This window comes from Neodiprion fabricii, chromosome 3 (genome assembly GCF_021155785.1).
Source record: "Neodiprion fabricii isolate iyNeoFabr1 chromosome 3, iyNeoFabr1.1, whole genome shotgun sequence".
In the NCBI taxonomy this organism is placed as follows: Eukaryota; Metazoa; Arthropoda; class Insecta; order Hymenoptera; family Diprionidae; genus Neodiprion; species Neodiprion fabricii.
This window is the reverse complement of record NC_060241.1, coordinates 7098544-7116790: the sequence shown is the minus strand read 5'-3', so window position 1 is coordinate 7116790 and position 18247 is coordinate 7098544. Positions and strand designations below refer to the sequence as shown.

The following is an 18247-nucleotide window of genomic DNA, read 5'->3' as shown; positions in this document are numbered from 1 at the left end:
AAATATCACTCGTATCTTTACGGTAGTAATACTGCAGCATTATGATAACATCGTAACCGAATGTCACTAGAAGCACAGTTGAGCTTCTAAGCGTTACAGTCGATTCAATGCCTAGTGGCTCGGGCACAATAGCTTTCCGAGGTCTGGTTCTGGCGTGACTGAAATTGCTGTGACCGCAGCAACTTATTCGTCCTCATTTATGGGCCATAAAAAAAGTTGATCCAGGGCACATGAGACAAATGAGGAGGTGCATGCAATGTACAGAATCGAACATTTCCGCTGAGACACATCGTTGATCCTGCCAATAGAAATTTATTGTTACATTCGAATGTTCTTCTGCTTATGTTCCAGGTGGAGAGGCCTTCGGTTCGAGAAGATTCTGGACGGATTTTCTTGAGGAGTGGCCAACACCAGGAACTGGACCGTACTTCGATACAACGGTTCAATCCAACGTGACAGGTCTGGTTGGAAAGACGGTACACCTTGTCTGCAAGGTGAAGAACCTCGGAAATCGAACGGTGAGTTGTGTAGCGTTGACAGGATGCCTGGTTGTCTTTTGTAGAAGTGATCGGATTCATCGAGTTTCTGTCAGAGTTGCAAGGTTGGTGTGAATATCCGAGGCTAGTCGAGCTGGCAATGAATCAAATTCATAAGTTCTTAATTCTACTTCAGACTAACCCTTCTCTCTTGCTCCCTCGGTTAATGAACATAAACTTTCACTCTGGGGCGAAAAGGTCACGGGGTAGTAATTGCTGTGGGAGATCGTTTGCCTGGTTATACGCCATTCTGCCTCACAGCCAAACTGTGCCGAGACTTACAATACATTTTCACCTATTGCCACAGTGTCGAAAAGTCGTCCACTTGACATCTTGTTTCATCGACCAGTTTCTTTAACAATGTTACACGATTAAAGATTTCTGAAACTGGCTAGTGAAAAAATTCCTGTACTACTGACGGTAACAAAAATTGTCGATGAAACAATTCACAGGTAACGCAACTTGTATATTTAAATTTGTTGATACGTAATAAGTCGAAAAAGTTTTGACTCTGAAAAGTATAACGATATTGTGTGACATCCGTAATAAAGTCAGAAAATATTCCTCTCGGGGTGTCTGAATATACATGTTACCTCGAGTTGCAGTAACTCTGCGTTGAATAGTAACACTTCCACATTCCGTAATGTTTTCTTTCTCGGTGTTTCATACAGCATCCTTCTCTTTTACTGCAGTTATATAGGCGGGTAGGCACCACACATCTTTCAGTGCACGTAAAAGCGTGGAAACGAAATACATTCTAAACACATCGCAAGGGCTTTACGACAGTTCATAAATAGCAAAGGACAAACGTCCTCGTCTACACTGGCTTGTAGTAACCGAGTACAAACACAGTTTTAATCTAAAAGCTCATTTGTATGCAAAGCAGGGCTCACGTTTATATGAACCTCAGCTACACGTACGTTTCATAATATATTTTGTTGATAAATTCACCCGTACACTTTGCCATTAAAAATAAAATGAACCGTCCTTACGCTGAGACCCGTTATGGCCTGCGTGGTCTCGACATTTCTGATGTTAGATAGTCCATTCGAATAATGGACTGATTGAGCATAGCGAAACGAATCAACATCCGCTGAATATTGATCGTCAACTTCGGGAGAAAAGGCTATTGCTACTAGCTAAAACGTGTACAATCAACAAAAGCCACATTCAACCGTTGTCGAATGAAGGGATAACCTGTCTGTAAAATTTACTGTTTATTGCGTGATTCGCCTGCTTCGAGGATAGTACTATCCACTCCTCGAGCTTGAAGTGTCGCCACCGTTTGAATACCACATTCGTTTTCGATTTACCTCAGGATTCTCTACTGGATATTCTAAAGCGTCAGCGAATAGCTTATCGTAATAGCCAGACACGTGGTTCACATACATAAACCTTACTTGGAGGAACTCCAAATTAATTCCACACCGGTTGAATTATGATCAGAAAAGATTTATGTGTCGCTAAAAAATCTCGGCATGCAGGAAATTGAAACTCGCCTGACAAATCACGTTTGGAAAAATACTGGAAACATCGGATATCACGCTTTGAAATCTTCTGACATTCTGGGTATTCGCGCTAAGTGGCTTTGCCAGCTTTTAGAATCCTTGAAGGACGTGACCTCTTATTCCATCCTTCCACTCCGGTTAGTTGAAGGTGTAAGTTTCGGTTCGCATCTCGCGTAACACATGTTTTGAAACAACGCCAAGTTTCATTGTCGGAATGGCAATCCGTTACGAATCGAATCGTGTCACATATAACTCCTTGGATATGACTATAAGGTGAAATAAATTATACTCGTACGAAACGCGTAGGAAGCTTTTTCAAACTGGTGCTATTCAATGTCAAAACAAAGGCCGTCGGTATTCAAATAGAAAGGATTCATTGCTTCATTTTTTCTTTATTCATACACTTGCTAAAATTTAATATATTATCACTTCGCCATTCTATCAGGTTGGTAAGCAGTAAGAAAATTAACTTTAGAAACCAGAACGTCATGTCAATGTAATATAATTTAAGAACGTACAGCAATTTTCAACGGTAACATTGCAATTGCTGGTGCATAATTACGCCGTATACAAGATGAATGTTCTTATACTGTAAAGGCTTTTGGTAGAATGGCTTCTTCAGCCAAAGAGCTTAGAATTCCAACCTTTAACTTCACAGAGCTCCGACGACTCTCTACACTAAAGTGTGACGGTAATCCAACTGTAGATATGCATTTGCAGACGAGTTAATGAAAGTCGTTGTACGGATGGAAATTTATGTGAAGAGAAAAATTATGCTCTGCTACTTGCAGGTTAAACTGTCGAGGATGGGACAAAGCATGAAACTTGAGCCCAATTACGTACCAGTGGCTATTGAAATATTTTTAAAACACATGCGAGAATTCAGTTAAGTGATTTCAATTCCTGTTGCGTAAACAAGCGGGGAAATAATATCTAATTTTCACTCGTAAACCGGGATAGGAATTCATCCACTTTTCATTCTGATTTCTGTTCAAAGGTTCACTCAGGAAAGCATATCTTATATACGAAAAACAATTTAATCACTCCTCTGACCACAATGAGAAACATCTGTTTCTAATGTTTATAGAATACATCATACCCAGAAAAAGCTCCACCATTTAGAACATGATCAGTTGTGTTGATTTCATAAAAGCGGAAACCAAATAATCTATCACAAGTTCTAAAACGGATGGCCGTGATTGTGTCATCAATATTTCAAGCGCTTGAAGTCATCACACCCAGAAAAAGCCCCACCATTTAGAGCACGATCAGTTGCGTCGATTTCTTAAAAGCCGAAACCAAACAATCTATCACAAGTTCTAAAACGGATGGCCATGGTTGTGTCGTCGATAGTTCAAGCCCTTAAAGTGGTAATTTAAGATTCTGGTCAATGGATTTTCAGGTGTCTTGGGTTCGCCATAGAGACATCCATCTTCTGACCGTCGGTCGGTATACCTATACGAGTGATCAGCGATTCGAGGCACTACATTCCCCGCACTCCGAGGAGTGGACACTCCGGATTCGATATCCCCAACGCAAGGATTCCGGACTCTACGAGTGTCAGATATCGACAACGCCGCCGATGGGTCATCCGGTTTATCTTTCCGTCGTCGGTGAGTACCCTGTTACAGAAATTGAAACCTCGCCGATGTCGCGTGAAATAGTCAGCTCTTTTCGAAGATGTTCGACTTCTCATGCTGGATTTCAGCAGACTATAAAACTGCTCAACTGTTGGATTACATTTGAATGAAACTAGGTGTATTGCTATTGTAAACAATCTGCGACAGCAAATAAAAAGTTCGTAAAGCGGCATTCTGATTAGGACACATCAAAATTGACTAATTGCAAGCCAAATATCGATACAATGTATAAAAGAAGAAAAGAAAATTATCGCTATTCAGCTGATTCGGTGGAAAAGTACTTTGAGCAAATAATTTATGTGACCGATTAGTTAGGTTTGTTAAATTCAGGAGATCCTTTACAGATGCGTAATCTTGGTGGCTTTATTTTATCGTCCTAATGACTTGGATAAAGTATAAGCCGCGTTCAAGCAGCGGTCGAAGTAACTTTGTGTTCTGGAAATCACCATAAAATTCTGCCAAACCCTGATCTCGTCTCTAATCAAGTATGCAAATTATTCCTGATAACTTGCAACACGCTAATTGGAGATGACCTGTGAAGAGAAAGCCGTAACTCGAATCAAATAGTGGTTCTTCGCTTTGCGATATCATTAGACGAGTGAATTTTAGGGAACTATTACCAACTAGTATTCGATTGGAAAGGAATAGAAAGAAAAGGTTATGAAACGAACTTTGAAAAGTACCTACAATGAATCATTTATCATAATTAAGCTAATCTTGTTCACTTATGACATAATATGTTTCATCGTGTTAGACCGTGATTTATTTTTGTGATCTGAGCAAGTAAGGAAAAAATCAAGTTCGATGGTTAGCAAAGATATTTATTCGAACAAATCTGTTAAATTTGAATATGGAGCTTGCGTGAATTTCTTTCGGTAAGACTTACGCTAATTATGTATCATCTAGATGTTGATCAAGAATAAGGTTGGAGTTAGTAACGTTACTTTGTCGTTATTTGGAACCTCAAGATTTCATAGTTTGAAAAGTCGACTCCATGAAAGTCCTTCTAACATTGTGCAACAACTGTTTTTTCCATGGTGTTTCGTTACGTTAACGATACTAACTTCGCCCTTCGATGAAGATGATATGGATTTCAGCTAGCTGGCTATACTACGATGCTGCCCGTTCGTACTATCGGAGGGTGTTTGCCATCGCCTGCGGTAGAATTATCTGGGGTATCACAATTCCCGTGTTGGCGCATGTGAATCATGTAGCATTAATGCCAAAACAATGTCGGCCGTATACATCGTTTCGAACATATCTCTGATCGTCATCGATCAACTCACAGGGGGATTCCGTGTAGCCAAAACATGACTTTGCTACTCGCTCACTCCGTGGTCATCCATGGCTATTTACGTTCTACGTCAAAAATCAACGTGATGTGTTTAAATATTTCATGGCTTAGTTCACGGTGAACAATTTACGAAAACTGCACACGGCTACAGGATACAAATATGAATTTTTCCTGGAATACTGTTAATTGTGGAGGTTTCGAAAAATTTATAGTCGATGCTTACTTTTTTGGCAACCAAAACTACACAAACGGACATTAATAGTAGGTCCAACTTTACCGAACGAACCGCGATGAATTCACGCACCCAAATATAAAGTGCGTGCATCTTTTCATATTCATGTTCAGCCCCACGTGGACCATGCTTTGATGTTATTGTACTCATTGTCACTGCATCACAGTCACACTCATGACATGTCAATCCAGAACCTTGGTATGAACACGAAAATGTGTCCCACCTCGCAAGTGTTGAGAAACGTGAAAACGTGACTGGGGTCGAGGTGAGGTCCTTTATCAAGGACTCGGTCCATCAGGTCAGAGGGTACCATGACCACAGGATGAGAGCAAGCGGAATACGAAATTTGCCAGTCCATAGATCAATCTGGTCGATCGAGACGCCGAGGCAAATTACAACGACATCAAAGATCGTGGGTTGTTTTGTTAACGCGAGTCACGACTGATGCCAATTACCCCATGGCTAATGAAGCTGCGCACAAGAAACCTTGTCGAACCTTCGCTTCTGGTGTCTCTCGCTTTCTTGCCCCGGGTTTGCTCACAGAATCTGTGCTGTCTTTGCCCTCTGCATGTTCAGCAACGATGTACGTGCAGTACGTATGCGGTTGAAAAAATTATGGTGAATTTCATCATTCTTTGAGCGTCCCCAAGACGTCCACTCTTAAACTTTTGATAGTTCGTTCGTGGGAAACTTGACGTGATTCAAGGTGCTTCGATTTCGTTATGGTAACAGATTCTTCATGAATTTGTTTTTTGTTACACCTCGATAAAAGTGCTACAGAATATATTTACCTTCATGTTGACGAATACGCGCAATTATAATGTTCATTTTGAATTATACGGAACATAAAATTCTGCCTCGAGACATGACTTATGTAATTAAAATCCGAGCTGATGCTGTGGCCTGAATGGCTGAAAAATGGAAAATTGACAGTATTGAATGTGTAATATCCGTTGGCACATTGATTATAACGTTAAAAGCCCGGAATTCTTGTATAATATATCACTTTGCCAGCTCCAGGAATTAATATGAACAGAAATACCAGTATTCAAGAAATTTCAATCAAAAGTTTAAACCGTTACAGATATGAGAACCAAGCCGTGATTTTTTGTTTATTTTTATTTATTTTTTTTTTTCTCTTACATTATACACGATTCTGTCACAGGTAACGATGGTTATTTATTCATTACTATTAAAAATTTAAACTCTAACAATTTTCAAGTCGGGAAGTAACTGCCCAAAGTTTCAGCAGTTCCATGAGGCATCCGCCTGATTCATTAATTAATACGAATTATTTCTTGCTTTATATTCACCTAAATTGGCTGAGCCATTGCAAGCGCTACACGTTTTGGGAATTCAGAATTCTAAACTATTGAAAAATGTATAAAGAAATTAGAGTATACCATGATTACGTGAAGATTTATTGTATTTACTGCTATTCGACTCCCCTAAAAAACAGAGTAATCAAAGTATTTTGATTATCTGTGATAATGTAGAAACTAGAAATCTTCTAGATCCGAGGTGGGCAAAAGTTATCTATTCAGCATGAATTCGATAAGTATAGCAAGTTTTTTGCGGTCCCGTTCTTATTAATACCGTCCAAGTCACCCAGATTATTTTATTTTCACGAGAGTGACGAGATTCAAAAACTGTTCTCAGATTTTATACTCATTCGTGTCAAAACTTTCAATTTTTGAAAAAAAAAAAAAACATTACATTTGCGAAAGGATTATTTCAAGTGAAAAACACTTCCTCAATGATTGGCAGTTTTGTTTGAAAAATATGATAGGTTCTGAGCAGCTGCTAAAAAAACGTGTCGGTTAATGTATCACAATCAGTGCTACTTTTTGCACGAATTTTTCAAAATTCCTGACAACCCGAAATTCGCGATCTGATATAGAATCTAATATCGCTATAAATTGAGAATGTTCAGAGCGCAATACATTAAGCATTTAAAATCAGGAATTCCTTCAGCTAGTAGGTCACTGTTGAAGCTCGGGCTTTAAATTAAAGCCACACTGGCTCAATACGGTGCCGACTAGTTTCTCATGTTGGCAAACGGCCAAGATCGTTTTCGGTCAGTTTATTCAAGATAAAGAAATTGATATAGTCGCTTTGCACTGGTGAACAGGAAACTCCCGTCCGACCCGTTGTTTAAACAAAAAACCGAACAATTAATGTGACAATAATCGGCTCGATCTAATTTCAGAATCTCACCCATACTCCAATCATGTAAGTTATCATGTTCACATGTAAGCAATCTTGCATTGAAACATTGAGTTATGGAAGCGAAAATGTGTAATATCATGGGAATGTATCGAATATTTTGCTACAACGAAAAAAATTTTCAGGATTTTTTTACACAGAAATCAATTGGAATTACCACATTCAGCGATAAATTGCACTTTCCCATAAATGAATATTGTGTGAACGACGTGAGTAGTCATTTTCCTCCACGAAGATCATCCCATTTACCATGTCCATCACCTCCGATGTGTATCAATCGAGCATCCGGCGTGAATATTATTTACCGCAACATTGGACGGCAGAGATCGTATAAGATCTGAGGAATATATATATATATATATATATATACACGAAACCTCGCCTGTTTAATCATTGTCTTTTCTGGGGTACCGGGCATATCCGGCAGTACAGCATTGTACATTAGAGGCGGGGTACCTACTTTACCGGAGTCCTTTGCGGTAACGACTCTTGTTCAGCAGTTTCCTCGAGTCCCTTTATAGGAGAGGCAGCGGGCTATTGCAATAGGAGTTAGGTATATACGCCGGACTAGATAGGGTAGAAGACCCAGCGCGAGGAGAATCGTACCCGGGAGCGCATTTCGCCGTAATTAATTTCGATCGGTAATGGCGCGAACGGAAGGTTATTATCGACCGAGGAATGCTCATCCCAGCGATGGCTGGGCGGGCGCAAGGCGAAGCCGCGAACGAAGGAAGGAACCACTGGCTTTCACCCCCCCCCCCCCCCCCCCCCCCGACTCTGGCGATATGGCGCGTAACATATGCCCCTCATAGTTCCCAGTTACACTCTCCTGCAGTAACACATGCAGCAGCAGCGCCGCCGCCGGCTTACTTTGCTGTGACGTATATAAGTACCCGCGACGCTGTGTTATAGACGCTCGTACGTCCGTGGCTAATGACATCCTCTTGGGTACCCCCGAAGCGTGGTATACGCCCTTCCTGCAAGCCGTTCCCCGGCATATCCCTCTGCGGCACCCCATATTCTACGTCTATATCTCGGTCTTTACTGCATGCGTCTCACTATCTATGGTCCGGCTCACGCTCCAGATCCTCTAACGCCTCGAGGATGCTGCTTAACCGTCGCACATCCGAGGCGCAAATCACTCCCGCATTAACACTGGGGTTGAGCATTTTCCCCCGGAACAAGTCAAGATTGATTGCCATCAGCATCTTGATGCCTGGATTAGAACGCGAGCTTGGAAACACAGAAGCTTTTCAGCTCTTGCTAATCTTAAAGGTGCAAAAAGTTATCGTCACAGACTGAGGAAATGGAACACTCAAATGCGCATGAGCCAAATCGTGTAATTTCATTGGTAGGTTCGACTAATTCGCACCAAGTTTTTCGTCTGCTTGACAGGTTGATCGATTCACTTGTGGACAGACGTTTGCTATCAAAATTTGCACGCGTCTTGATGTTACGTTACGTTAAGAGTTTAAAATGGCTAAAATATAACGGAACAGCATCAGGTCCACATAACCTCGAAACACTTGCGCGTATCGGTTGTTCAAGTCAGGACCCAGTTGGCTAACCTGTCTAAACAGATGCCAAACTTTGTGCATGCACCCTTGAGTACTCAATTTCCTGAAACTTCACAATATATCCTTTTCAAAGCTATTAAATCACCGTGTTTTTTTTCAACCTCGTTATACTCTTTTCTCTTTCGAGGTATCTTCATTACCGATAATGTAACTATGAGTTTCAAGGGTTTGGATATATCCGCATTTCTTTCGTCAAATTTTCTACCGATATATTTCAAGAGAAGTGACAAAGAAACTTGATTGCGTTACCAATTACGTACATATCGATCTGATTTTATGGAGAACTGTCGTCTGAAATGGTTCGAGATGTGAGATTAATTCAACATACGCGTTTGGATTTCGGAAAATGTTCACGCCTGGCGCTCTGTAAAGTATTAGGTTTTCACGAGGTACACAGTGTGTGGTATGGAATACGCTTCTTCATTCCAAACACGATCCGGAGTACGGTATACGGACCTACCTGACCAACTATTTTCCGATAACAAAGGAAAGAGTTTCTACAGAGTGGTGGCCTAATTCACCGCTGAGCATCGCAAGAGACGAACTTTCAGAGAATACTTTCGGAATTTCGCGAGATATCTGCAGTGTTGTATATAGGTATAATAAAATACCCTCGCGAATTCCCTTGTAGTGCAGATTAACTGTAAGCTCATTAGTCAGGTTGAATGAATGGCCTGTTCATCGGTGATAAAGAAATAAACGGTGATAAAAGAACGTAACTGAGAAAATACTTCTTCATTTTCAATCGTTGATTCGTAAAAAGAAAAACTTGTTAATACGTTTGAATCACAACTCGAACTACACAAAAGTAGTTCTGGCTAAACTGAACAATTTTTATTGATTTCTGAAGGAAAACTCATGCCGAATGTATTTTTTCGTTTCAAGTCCTTGCGAGTACAGAGTTTATGAAACGTATCAAAACATACGATCATTTAGTTACCAAAAGTCTTTGCAGTTACGCTGTGTGTTATGTTATAAGTGTCATCATGATCAGTTGAGTCAACTTCTAACCAGTCGAATATAAATATAAGCCTGAATAACGAGCAAAAAAAGATAAGATGTGTACCTATATACTGGCAAGAAGTGAAGAGTGGTTAGCATTGATTCTGTTTCGTTGAAATGCTTGAAACGTTCCGAAAGCAGAACTACTAAGAGACCAAATGCTCAGAGGCACGAGTCTCAAAGGGGCTTGGCGGTTCAATCGAGATCCTGACGAATACCTTATTTTCTTCCAATTTCAGAGCCAATCACCGAGATTGTCGGAGGACCCGATCTCTTTATAAATAAAGGAAGCACCATTAACCTCACGTGCCACGTTAAATTCGCTCCGGAGCCACCGCCAACTATGATTTGGAGCCACAATCGTGAGGTAATTTATAGATTTATAACAGTTCACCGGTACAGTACAGGTATACGCTTCGAGTTATAAATTTGACGCATTTACAACGGTTGGAAGTTTACCGAGGTTTTAGATTGGACAATTTTTCAGCAAAAAACAAACACAGGAACAAAATACCCGACTACTGTGCAGTGCAGACGGCAGACTACAGCCCGATACTTTTTCTACACACACACACACACACACTCACACACGCACACTCGGTGCCCAAGAGGAATTAATCATAATTCAACAAGAACTTTCAAGCTCGACGTTTTTGCCGTCTGCATTTACTGAGCGGCAGCTTTTACCCGAAATCAAAACTCCGATGGGGAGCAACTGCGCCGTCCTCAGTGACCCAAGCTCAGCTTACGCTAATGTCTTGTTCCCTTCTCTATTCGCAGGCCATCAACTTCGACTCACCGAGGGGAGGAATCAGCCTGGTGACCGAAAAGGGCCCCGTGACCTCCAGTCGACTTCTCATTCAAAAAGCTATCCTCAACGACTCTGGTCTCTACACATGTGCGCCTGGCAATGCAAATCCGACGAACGTACGGGTCCACATCCTGAACGGTAAGAGACACGCAACAGCCCAGCAAAGCTTTTGGAAACGAAACTTGAAGGATAGCTTTTGATCGATGTACTGAGCTTCGTTTCGCCACACATCGGTTCACAACTCCGACACTTTTTTCAAGATATTCTTAAACCCTTGCAGTCTCGAATGATTCCCGACTTATTCTTATCGACCCACTCTAACCAAACAAAGATCCGAGGACTACGCGGAAAATAAAAGCCCCGAGGATACGGGTCGGGACATGAATATTTCGGCGAGAGGAAGCCTGACTGTAACGTTGATCCAAACTCGTGCATGGCATTGCGGGGTGAACAGGTTTGAAAAATTAAAACAAAAAAGACCATGACACTGACAACCCGGTGGATCGATCCTCATTTATGCATACCCGACTCTGTAACTGTGAATTTGAACGCGAATGTGAACGCCCTATTTAGAGCAAACGTCAAATCCTCGATGGGATCCACATATCACGGTACTCACAGCCCATTGAACAACGCTTCAAGCGTCATGGTTCTATACCCTGAATGAGCCTGTCAAATATCCATTCTTAGAACTGGGTATCAGTTTCAGGCTTGATTATGGTGAGAAGAAACCAGTCTTGCGAGTATTCTGGCTCCCAGTCGATGCAGAGAATCTGTCTGAACCCTACGGGCACGATAGTCTAGACCGATAGTCAAGCGTAATGTACCTCGGTTTGTTTAGTTGTAGGCGAATTCGGTGGAAGACTATGTCTATACTTAGGCTTTCATTAGTGAAAGACAAACAGGATTTCTAATCGAACGTTACAAGAGATGTCACTGGTGGTATTCTGTGAATACGTCTGGAAATTTGTGAGCTGATTTCGTGGCATTTATTAGAGCCTGTTAGTTAGTTCTATTCAGGCCAATTGCTTGGAAGTGGCGATGTGGAATATTTCTCCTTGCACGGGTTTGTGCCCTTGAATATACGTCGCGATTCTCTTTTATTATCAGAGAAAAGGCTTGTATTGAATTTTGAACAGATTAAAAAATTCCTTCACTCGGAATACGAGGCTTAATAAAGTTTTTCGGGTATATATTGAACTTGATTTTATTCGGATGGATAAATAATACCGTAGAATCTTATTCTTTTAAACTTATTCAAGTATTGCTAGAAAATCGTAGAATGTTGTAGAAACGCTTAGAAGACAATAGCAAACTTTCCGTGACAATTGAACCTATATGCAAGAACACTATTCCGATTTCGTGGACAAAAGTTGTTTCGTACACTTTATCACGCTCCAACGAACACGAAGACTTCACTTTCGAATTGTCTGTAATTCTTCGCGTCAGTGATCAGAAACTTTCTATTTTCACGTACTTCTAGTGCATGAAACTTTTTCGAAAATTCGAAGTTGTGAACAATTACCGAGTGATTGTAATACCATTATTCAAATCCAAAGTTGAGTGTTATTCCCGCAATTACAACCCTCGTCCTTTCGTGTTCAGGCCTGATACTAACAATGGCTGAACTGCGCATCTACAAATTTGCATACATGCATTATTCACGATTTATACACCTATGCAAATAGATAGATCATATCCGAGTTTGGACATATTGACATACCCGTGCTTCCCTATTATTCGCCCCATCATACAAATTCTATAATTATTCGTCGGTTTTTTCGTATTCACGTTCTCCCGGTTCCAACGATGTCAAAAATTCGCGAACTTCGAATATAAAATAACCTTAAATAATCATTATTATTATGCTCGCTGTATGAATAATGTATGCATCGTGCATTGGTCGGCAGGTAAAATGCAAAAATGTCATAAATCGTATGTAATGATTACTCCGAGTTACACATGCAGACGAACATACCATGCAATTCATTCAAACTTTATATTAACGTTCACCTTGCAAGTCATTCGGATATCTTCGTTGTAGAACGATACAGAAACTTTGACAAAGTTTTTTGATATGTTTCTCTTTTTCCAAAATTTCAGCGAGTTCAAGGTCCCGAAACGCCGACTATAGCCTGTTATTTGTTTCAGAAGAACACCCAGCTGCAATGCATCACGGTAGTGGTGACAAAATGGCGGCCACTCTACTTCCCGTCGTCGCTTTTCTATGGGTAATATTTTAGGATCGGCCCACAGGGACTTTACTCAACGAAATATGACATCAAGCTTGTCCGTTTTGAGTCAGCGAAATTTAGGAGCTGCGAGGAACGATTTTCTGTTTCCTTGACTTCCGTTCGAAGAAGGTGCTACGTGAGTTTTTTCTCTCTTTCTTAACCTCTTACGTAAAATGTTTAATCAAAGAACAGAAACTGAAAATGACCGAATCGACGTGAAGAGTTCAATAATGTTTCAAGCGTTAAAAATCCGTCTCGGTAACTTTTTACACGACATCGCTAATTCCAACGTAAATAGATCAGCTGCATTATACGCAGACTGTTACGTTTCAGAATTAAAGACGTAAGGCGTAGAGTATAATATGATAAACAAATTCTACCGTAATCAACGGCTGTGTAAATAAATACACAATTCTGTACATATCACTTGGAGATATAACTTTCAAATAAATATAGATGACTATTTATAATGTTGTTATAATTATACGTGAGCTTTGTGAATTTGACAAAAACGATTGTTTTATCACGAAGCGAGTTCTGTGATCGAAACCGTGAGCGTCAAATAACTCAACCGGAACGGAAAAACGGACAGTCGTAGTGTTCGAGTGTCATAAATCAGTGAAAAGAGAATTGTTCGAAGAACCTTTAGGATTTTGTGAATAATGTAAATAGAGGAAAATTGTCAAAGATGTATTACTTGCGTGATAAGTGTGTCAGACAAATTTATGTATGAATGATTTTAAAACCACGATTGGTGTGAGATTCAAATTATAAAGTAAAATTGTATTTAAATCGCTTCGAGCGAGTGGTATTAAATTTCACACTCTTACGTTAATATATGAGTGTCAGGGGTGTAAGTCGCGAGGAAAAATTTTACCGAACCAAATTCATACTTCCAAATCATGTGTAATGTAAAGATAATTTGAATTATAAGTATACGTAAACTAGAAAAGCTAAATATATGTATATGTATAAAAAGAAAAAAAAGAAAAAGAAAACAACCACAAATACGATAGTCTATAAATTGAGGATTGATTGTAGATAGCGAACAACGATAATTAGTAAATTTTGTAAATAAAAGATTTTAATTGAATACCGAATAAGACGGCGTAACGATATTAAGTATTATTGAAAACAAAAGTGTATTATTGTTGTTATTATTGTCGCAGAGATTACTTGAACTTTTTGTTATTTTATATTATATCAAAAATTGTGATATAGGATAGAGAGAACGATGCTATGGATATCATTGTTCCGTACAAATCCACCCCAGATTCACAATGAGGGTGAAAATGGCGTGCCGAAATTCACACTAAAGCTTATCTTTGTAGAATTTATTCACTGGTCAACATTGAATGAAAACATTGTGCAGGCATTGACGAGGGGCTCGATCCTCCATTGACAACAATAAAATATCATTTCGGAACACATTTAAAAAATTTGATGTACGAAGTCACGGATGAAGTTGCCACTTCATGACTTTCAAGACACGTGTTATACTTGCATTCGAAATCTGCATTTATGCAGATGAAAGGTTAGCCCGATTATTGACGGTAGTGAAATATGTCAGATTTTTTATAAATCATAATATAAGAAGCTAACTCTCACCCGGAATTCATTCGTTTAAAAAATACTCGAACTATGTAATTTTCCACAAATGTGTAAATAAACGATATTGATATTGACCGACATTTCACGTAATGCAATAAATTTATTGGCTTCCTGAATAATCGCAACCGTTTACTAGGTTCGAAAAATTTTCAAGGTGAGGGTGAATCAGACTTGATGTAAATTTCATAATTACCAAATAGTAACAACAAAAAAATGCGAGATGCGATCCCGGGCATCTTTCTTTTATGTAAAATAAAACTATTATCATTAGTAATCTGAATATTATTCAGCAGGTATATTGAAAAACCCGTTCACTATGCTTTGTGGATTCTAGTTCGTAAGTACAGCGTAAACCGATTACAATTTTCCTTGTGTAATCATTATACATTCTGTGAAAGGATCGGGTGTGCTTGGAGACGTTATACGCATAAATTTCATCGACTCATACGTATTGAATATGAATGTGAAGAAGGTTGGATTGATTCTCCGAATTCAGAAGTTCACGTCAAGTTTCAGATTCGTGGACTCGATTTTGCCCACTAGCCTTATGGTTTGGAAATTGCAGCGCGTTTTCGTCACGTAAAGAAATCAATGGTCCCATATTCAGGGATGAATACCAGCGTTTCACGGATGTTTCGACAGGTAAGTGAAATAAAAGTTATTTTGAAATTCTGACTTGCATATATTTTTGGTTATCATCAAAAGCATCCTTCGGCATTTCGAAGGGCAAAATGAATTTCAGTTTGCTTCAAAGAATCTCTTTTCCCATCACCGGTACAGAACAATATCATAAAACTAACACGGATGGGGTACAAAAATGCGAAAGACCAAAAATTTGAGGGAAGGAAATCCCGAAAGTCAAATTGTCGACAGTTGAAAATATAGAAGGACCAGAAATGCAAAAACTTGTTTTGTACAAAAATGAAAATAGAGAACGCAAAAATTTATAAATAAATTTATACCGACACTTTTTTTGAGAATGAATAAGATTACGAAGGGCAAAATATTGAATTGCCAAAATACCGAAGAGTCAAAAATTCGACACTTCAAATGTCAGACTCGTGGTTTTTTGGGCAAATTTACGGATCTGAATTTATCAACAACCACTGAACAAAAAAAATTCCCGATACCTACTGAGGCAGAATCAACAAATTTTCCGAATTTTCAGGAGATTCGGTATTTCGTCCTTTCGAGCTCCGATCCTTCTACATTTTGGGGCTCGATATTTTCCTCCTTCGGAACTTTAATTTTCGACAAATAATTTTTTTTAGTTTTATAGCTTTTCGAAGTATTAGCCGCTCTCAATTTTTAATTTCGGAACTTTCATTTTTCGAAATCTTCACATTCTGTAGTTTGTTCATTCGGAATGCTAACTGTTCTGAACATACTTTTAAGGATAAAAGAGCGTTCGGTTGAACGAAGTCTCGGGAAAACAGTTATTCTACCTGGTGATTTATCGAAAATCCGAATTTTGTTATTTTAAAATTGGTATCTCGAAAATTTCGGGTTTTCGACCATTCGACTTTGTAGTCTTTCGGAATTCTGTCCCCAACCCGTGAACACGTCAATTCTGTACAAAATGCAAATTACGTCTACTCGGAATTTGAATCACGTGAAGAAAGGGTTCGGTACGGATAAAAAAAAAAAAAACTGTTTTTCATCCTCAGAGAAAGCAGCCAAGAAAATCAGGGTGAAATCCTTCTCGAGCTTTACAGTTAGTCTCTCCCATTGACGAAATTTCTCTTCATGGAGTAAGCAAAAAGATCGTAAAATTTCTTTTCATCGTTGTACTGCACACAACTGTAAAGTAGAAAGAGAGGAAGAAGGAGGGAGAAAGAGTGGGATCGAATCACTCGGCCGTTCACTTATAATGCGAGCTTTGTAAGCTTCTGAGGATCCGTGCTTCCGCGAAAGCATTCGTGCTTCTTCGTACAGAAAATGCCCGATGCCGTATAAGCGTCTTAATTGCTTTGTAAAAGCGTAAAGTTGAATGGGACTCCGTGTAGTTATACCTTTTATATCCACGCTCTTCCTCGTCCCGTGTCTCCGAGAATTCCGAGGGGATGAAGAGGAAAACTGCTTCGCTGTGAAACTTACCGCCGAGTAGTAAAAGAAAGTGCATATCCGAGTCTTTTTCAACTGCACGGACTTGACAATCACTCTTTTCATAAAAGATGAATCCGGAGAAAGTGGACTAATGGACTTTGCGGTGAGACTTGCAATTCGCCATGATGTGAATTTGCCTGCGATTATGTACAGACAGCTGGAAAGGTGAGTGAAAGTTTTGGAATTAATATCTCGACGAGCGATCACTAGATTCGATTGCGGATTGTTTTATTTCAAAGCGTGCAGATCGAACTTCGTTCACATATTTTTTACATCAAAATTAATCCGCAGAAAGCATTGTTTTTGACAATAACGTCCGCCATTGCGCTCTCCGAGACAATTTTTTAAAAAACGGTTCAACCGATTTACTCCAAATTCGAAAACAATAGTCTCGGATAATTTATCTTCCATGCCACGATCCCAGTTTTCTACAATTGCCGTATATTTTAAAACTGACACGAAGTCCCCTTTATCAAACCCTTTACCTAAATCAATCCTCCCTAATTTCCATCCGAATTCACAAAACAGTTTCATTAAATCTTGTTAAATCCTGCTTCCAGTCAGCTGTGGAATTCGTACTCGGTTTACGGGATTTATAGTCGGCCCAAGGGTTGAGGTTTCAGATTTGAGAATCCGGAAGACGGTGGAAAAGAGGCTTTGAGATCTGTTAAGCCCCGCAACGATTTCGGAATTCATTACTCGTTAAAATGATTGATTTATTTTTCAAATCATAATCGACGAGAATACGCCGCGGGTTATAGTTCAATTTATATAAATGGAACATACGGTTCGACAATTTCGCGCACATCTCGCAATAGACGCGTCCCGTCGCGGTGCTGCCATTAGGGAATTGGGTATACATACGCAAATGAGATGATTCATTGGCAGTATATACGGCCGTACGTTCATCGGTCGGGCATGTTGAGCCTCAACAATGTATCACCGATCGAATGCTATTATAATTCGAACCATCCGCAGCCAGGGATCAACACAATAGCTCGATCATTAGTCGTTACATGATGCGGAGACGAATTCCGCGATATCATAACCCCGCCTCAAGAGACTCCGAGGAGCTTTGCGCCCTATGGATTTATCGGAGCCACTTGTACTGCAGGAATAATCGGGCTCTCATTGGTAAAGAAGGCTTAGCGGCATGTAGTGCTCCTACCCTTACCGACCGAGCAGACTCGCCCTTTTTCTTCATATATTAAGAAAAAAAAAAACACCAACGGATAGAGTTCAAATTTCGACATCGCGTCGCTCTTTCGTAGCGGAATTCAGAAAAGTTACTCATATCCTCGTATATCATGCTTTTTGACACGTGTTTCTATTCCCTAATTTCCCGCATTTCAGAAGCCAAAAAGCGCCCCGGTTTTTGGAATATTAGTAACTTTCCTGAATTCCGCTACGAAAGAATGATTCACCGTCGAAATTTCAATCTTTGCCGTTCGGCTGCTTATTTGATATAGG

At 39.8% G+C, this 18247-nt stretch overlaps 1 protein-coding gene across 2 annotated transcripts in view; it reads left to right on the top strand.

Moving 5' to 3' along the window:
• The window catches only part of LOC124178048 (zwei Ig domain protein zig-8-like), a 46093-nt gene extending 32005 nt beyond the window's left edge, over positions 1-14088 (top strand). Inside the window, exons 2-6 of one of the 2 annotated variants that reach the window (XM_046561137.1) lie at positions 352-518; positions 3447-3657; positions 10255-10382; positions 10796-10964; positions 12981-14088. In XM_046561137.1, the coding sequence (XP_046417093.1) occupies positions 352-518; positions 3447-3657; positions 10255-10382; positions 10796-10964; positions 12981-13069 (764 nt within the window). In that variant the 3' untranslated portion in view covers positions 13070-14088. Of the gene's footprint in view, positions 1-351; positions 519-3446; positions 3658-10254; positions 10383-10795; positions 10965-12977 lie in introns of both variants that reach the window. The other variant, XM_046561136.1, reaches the window with a different exon arrangement.
• The last annotated feature ends 4159 nt before the right edge of the window (positions 14089-18247 follow it).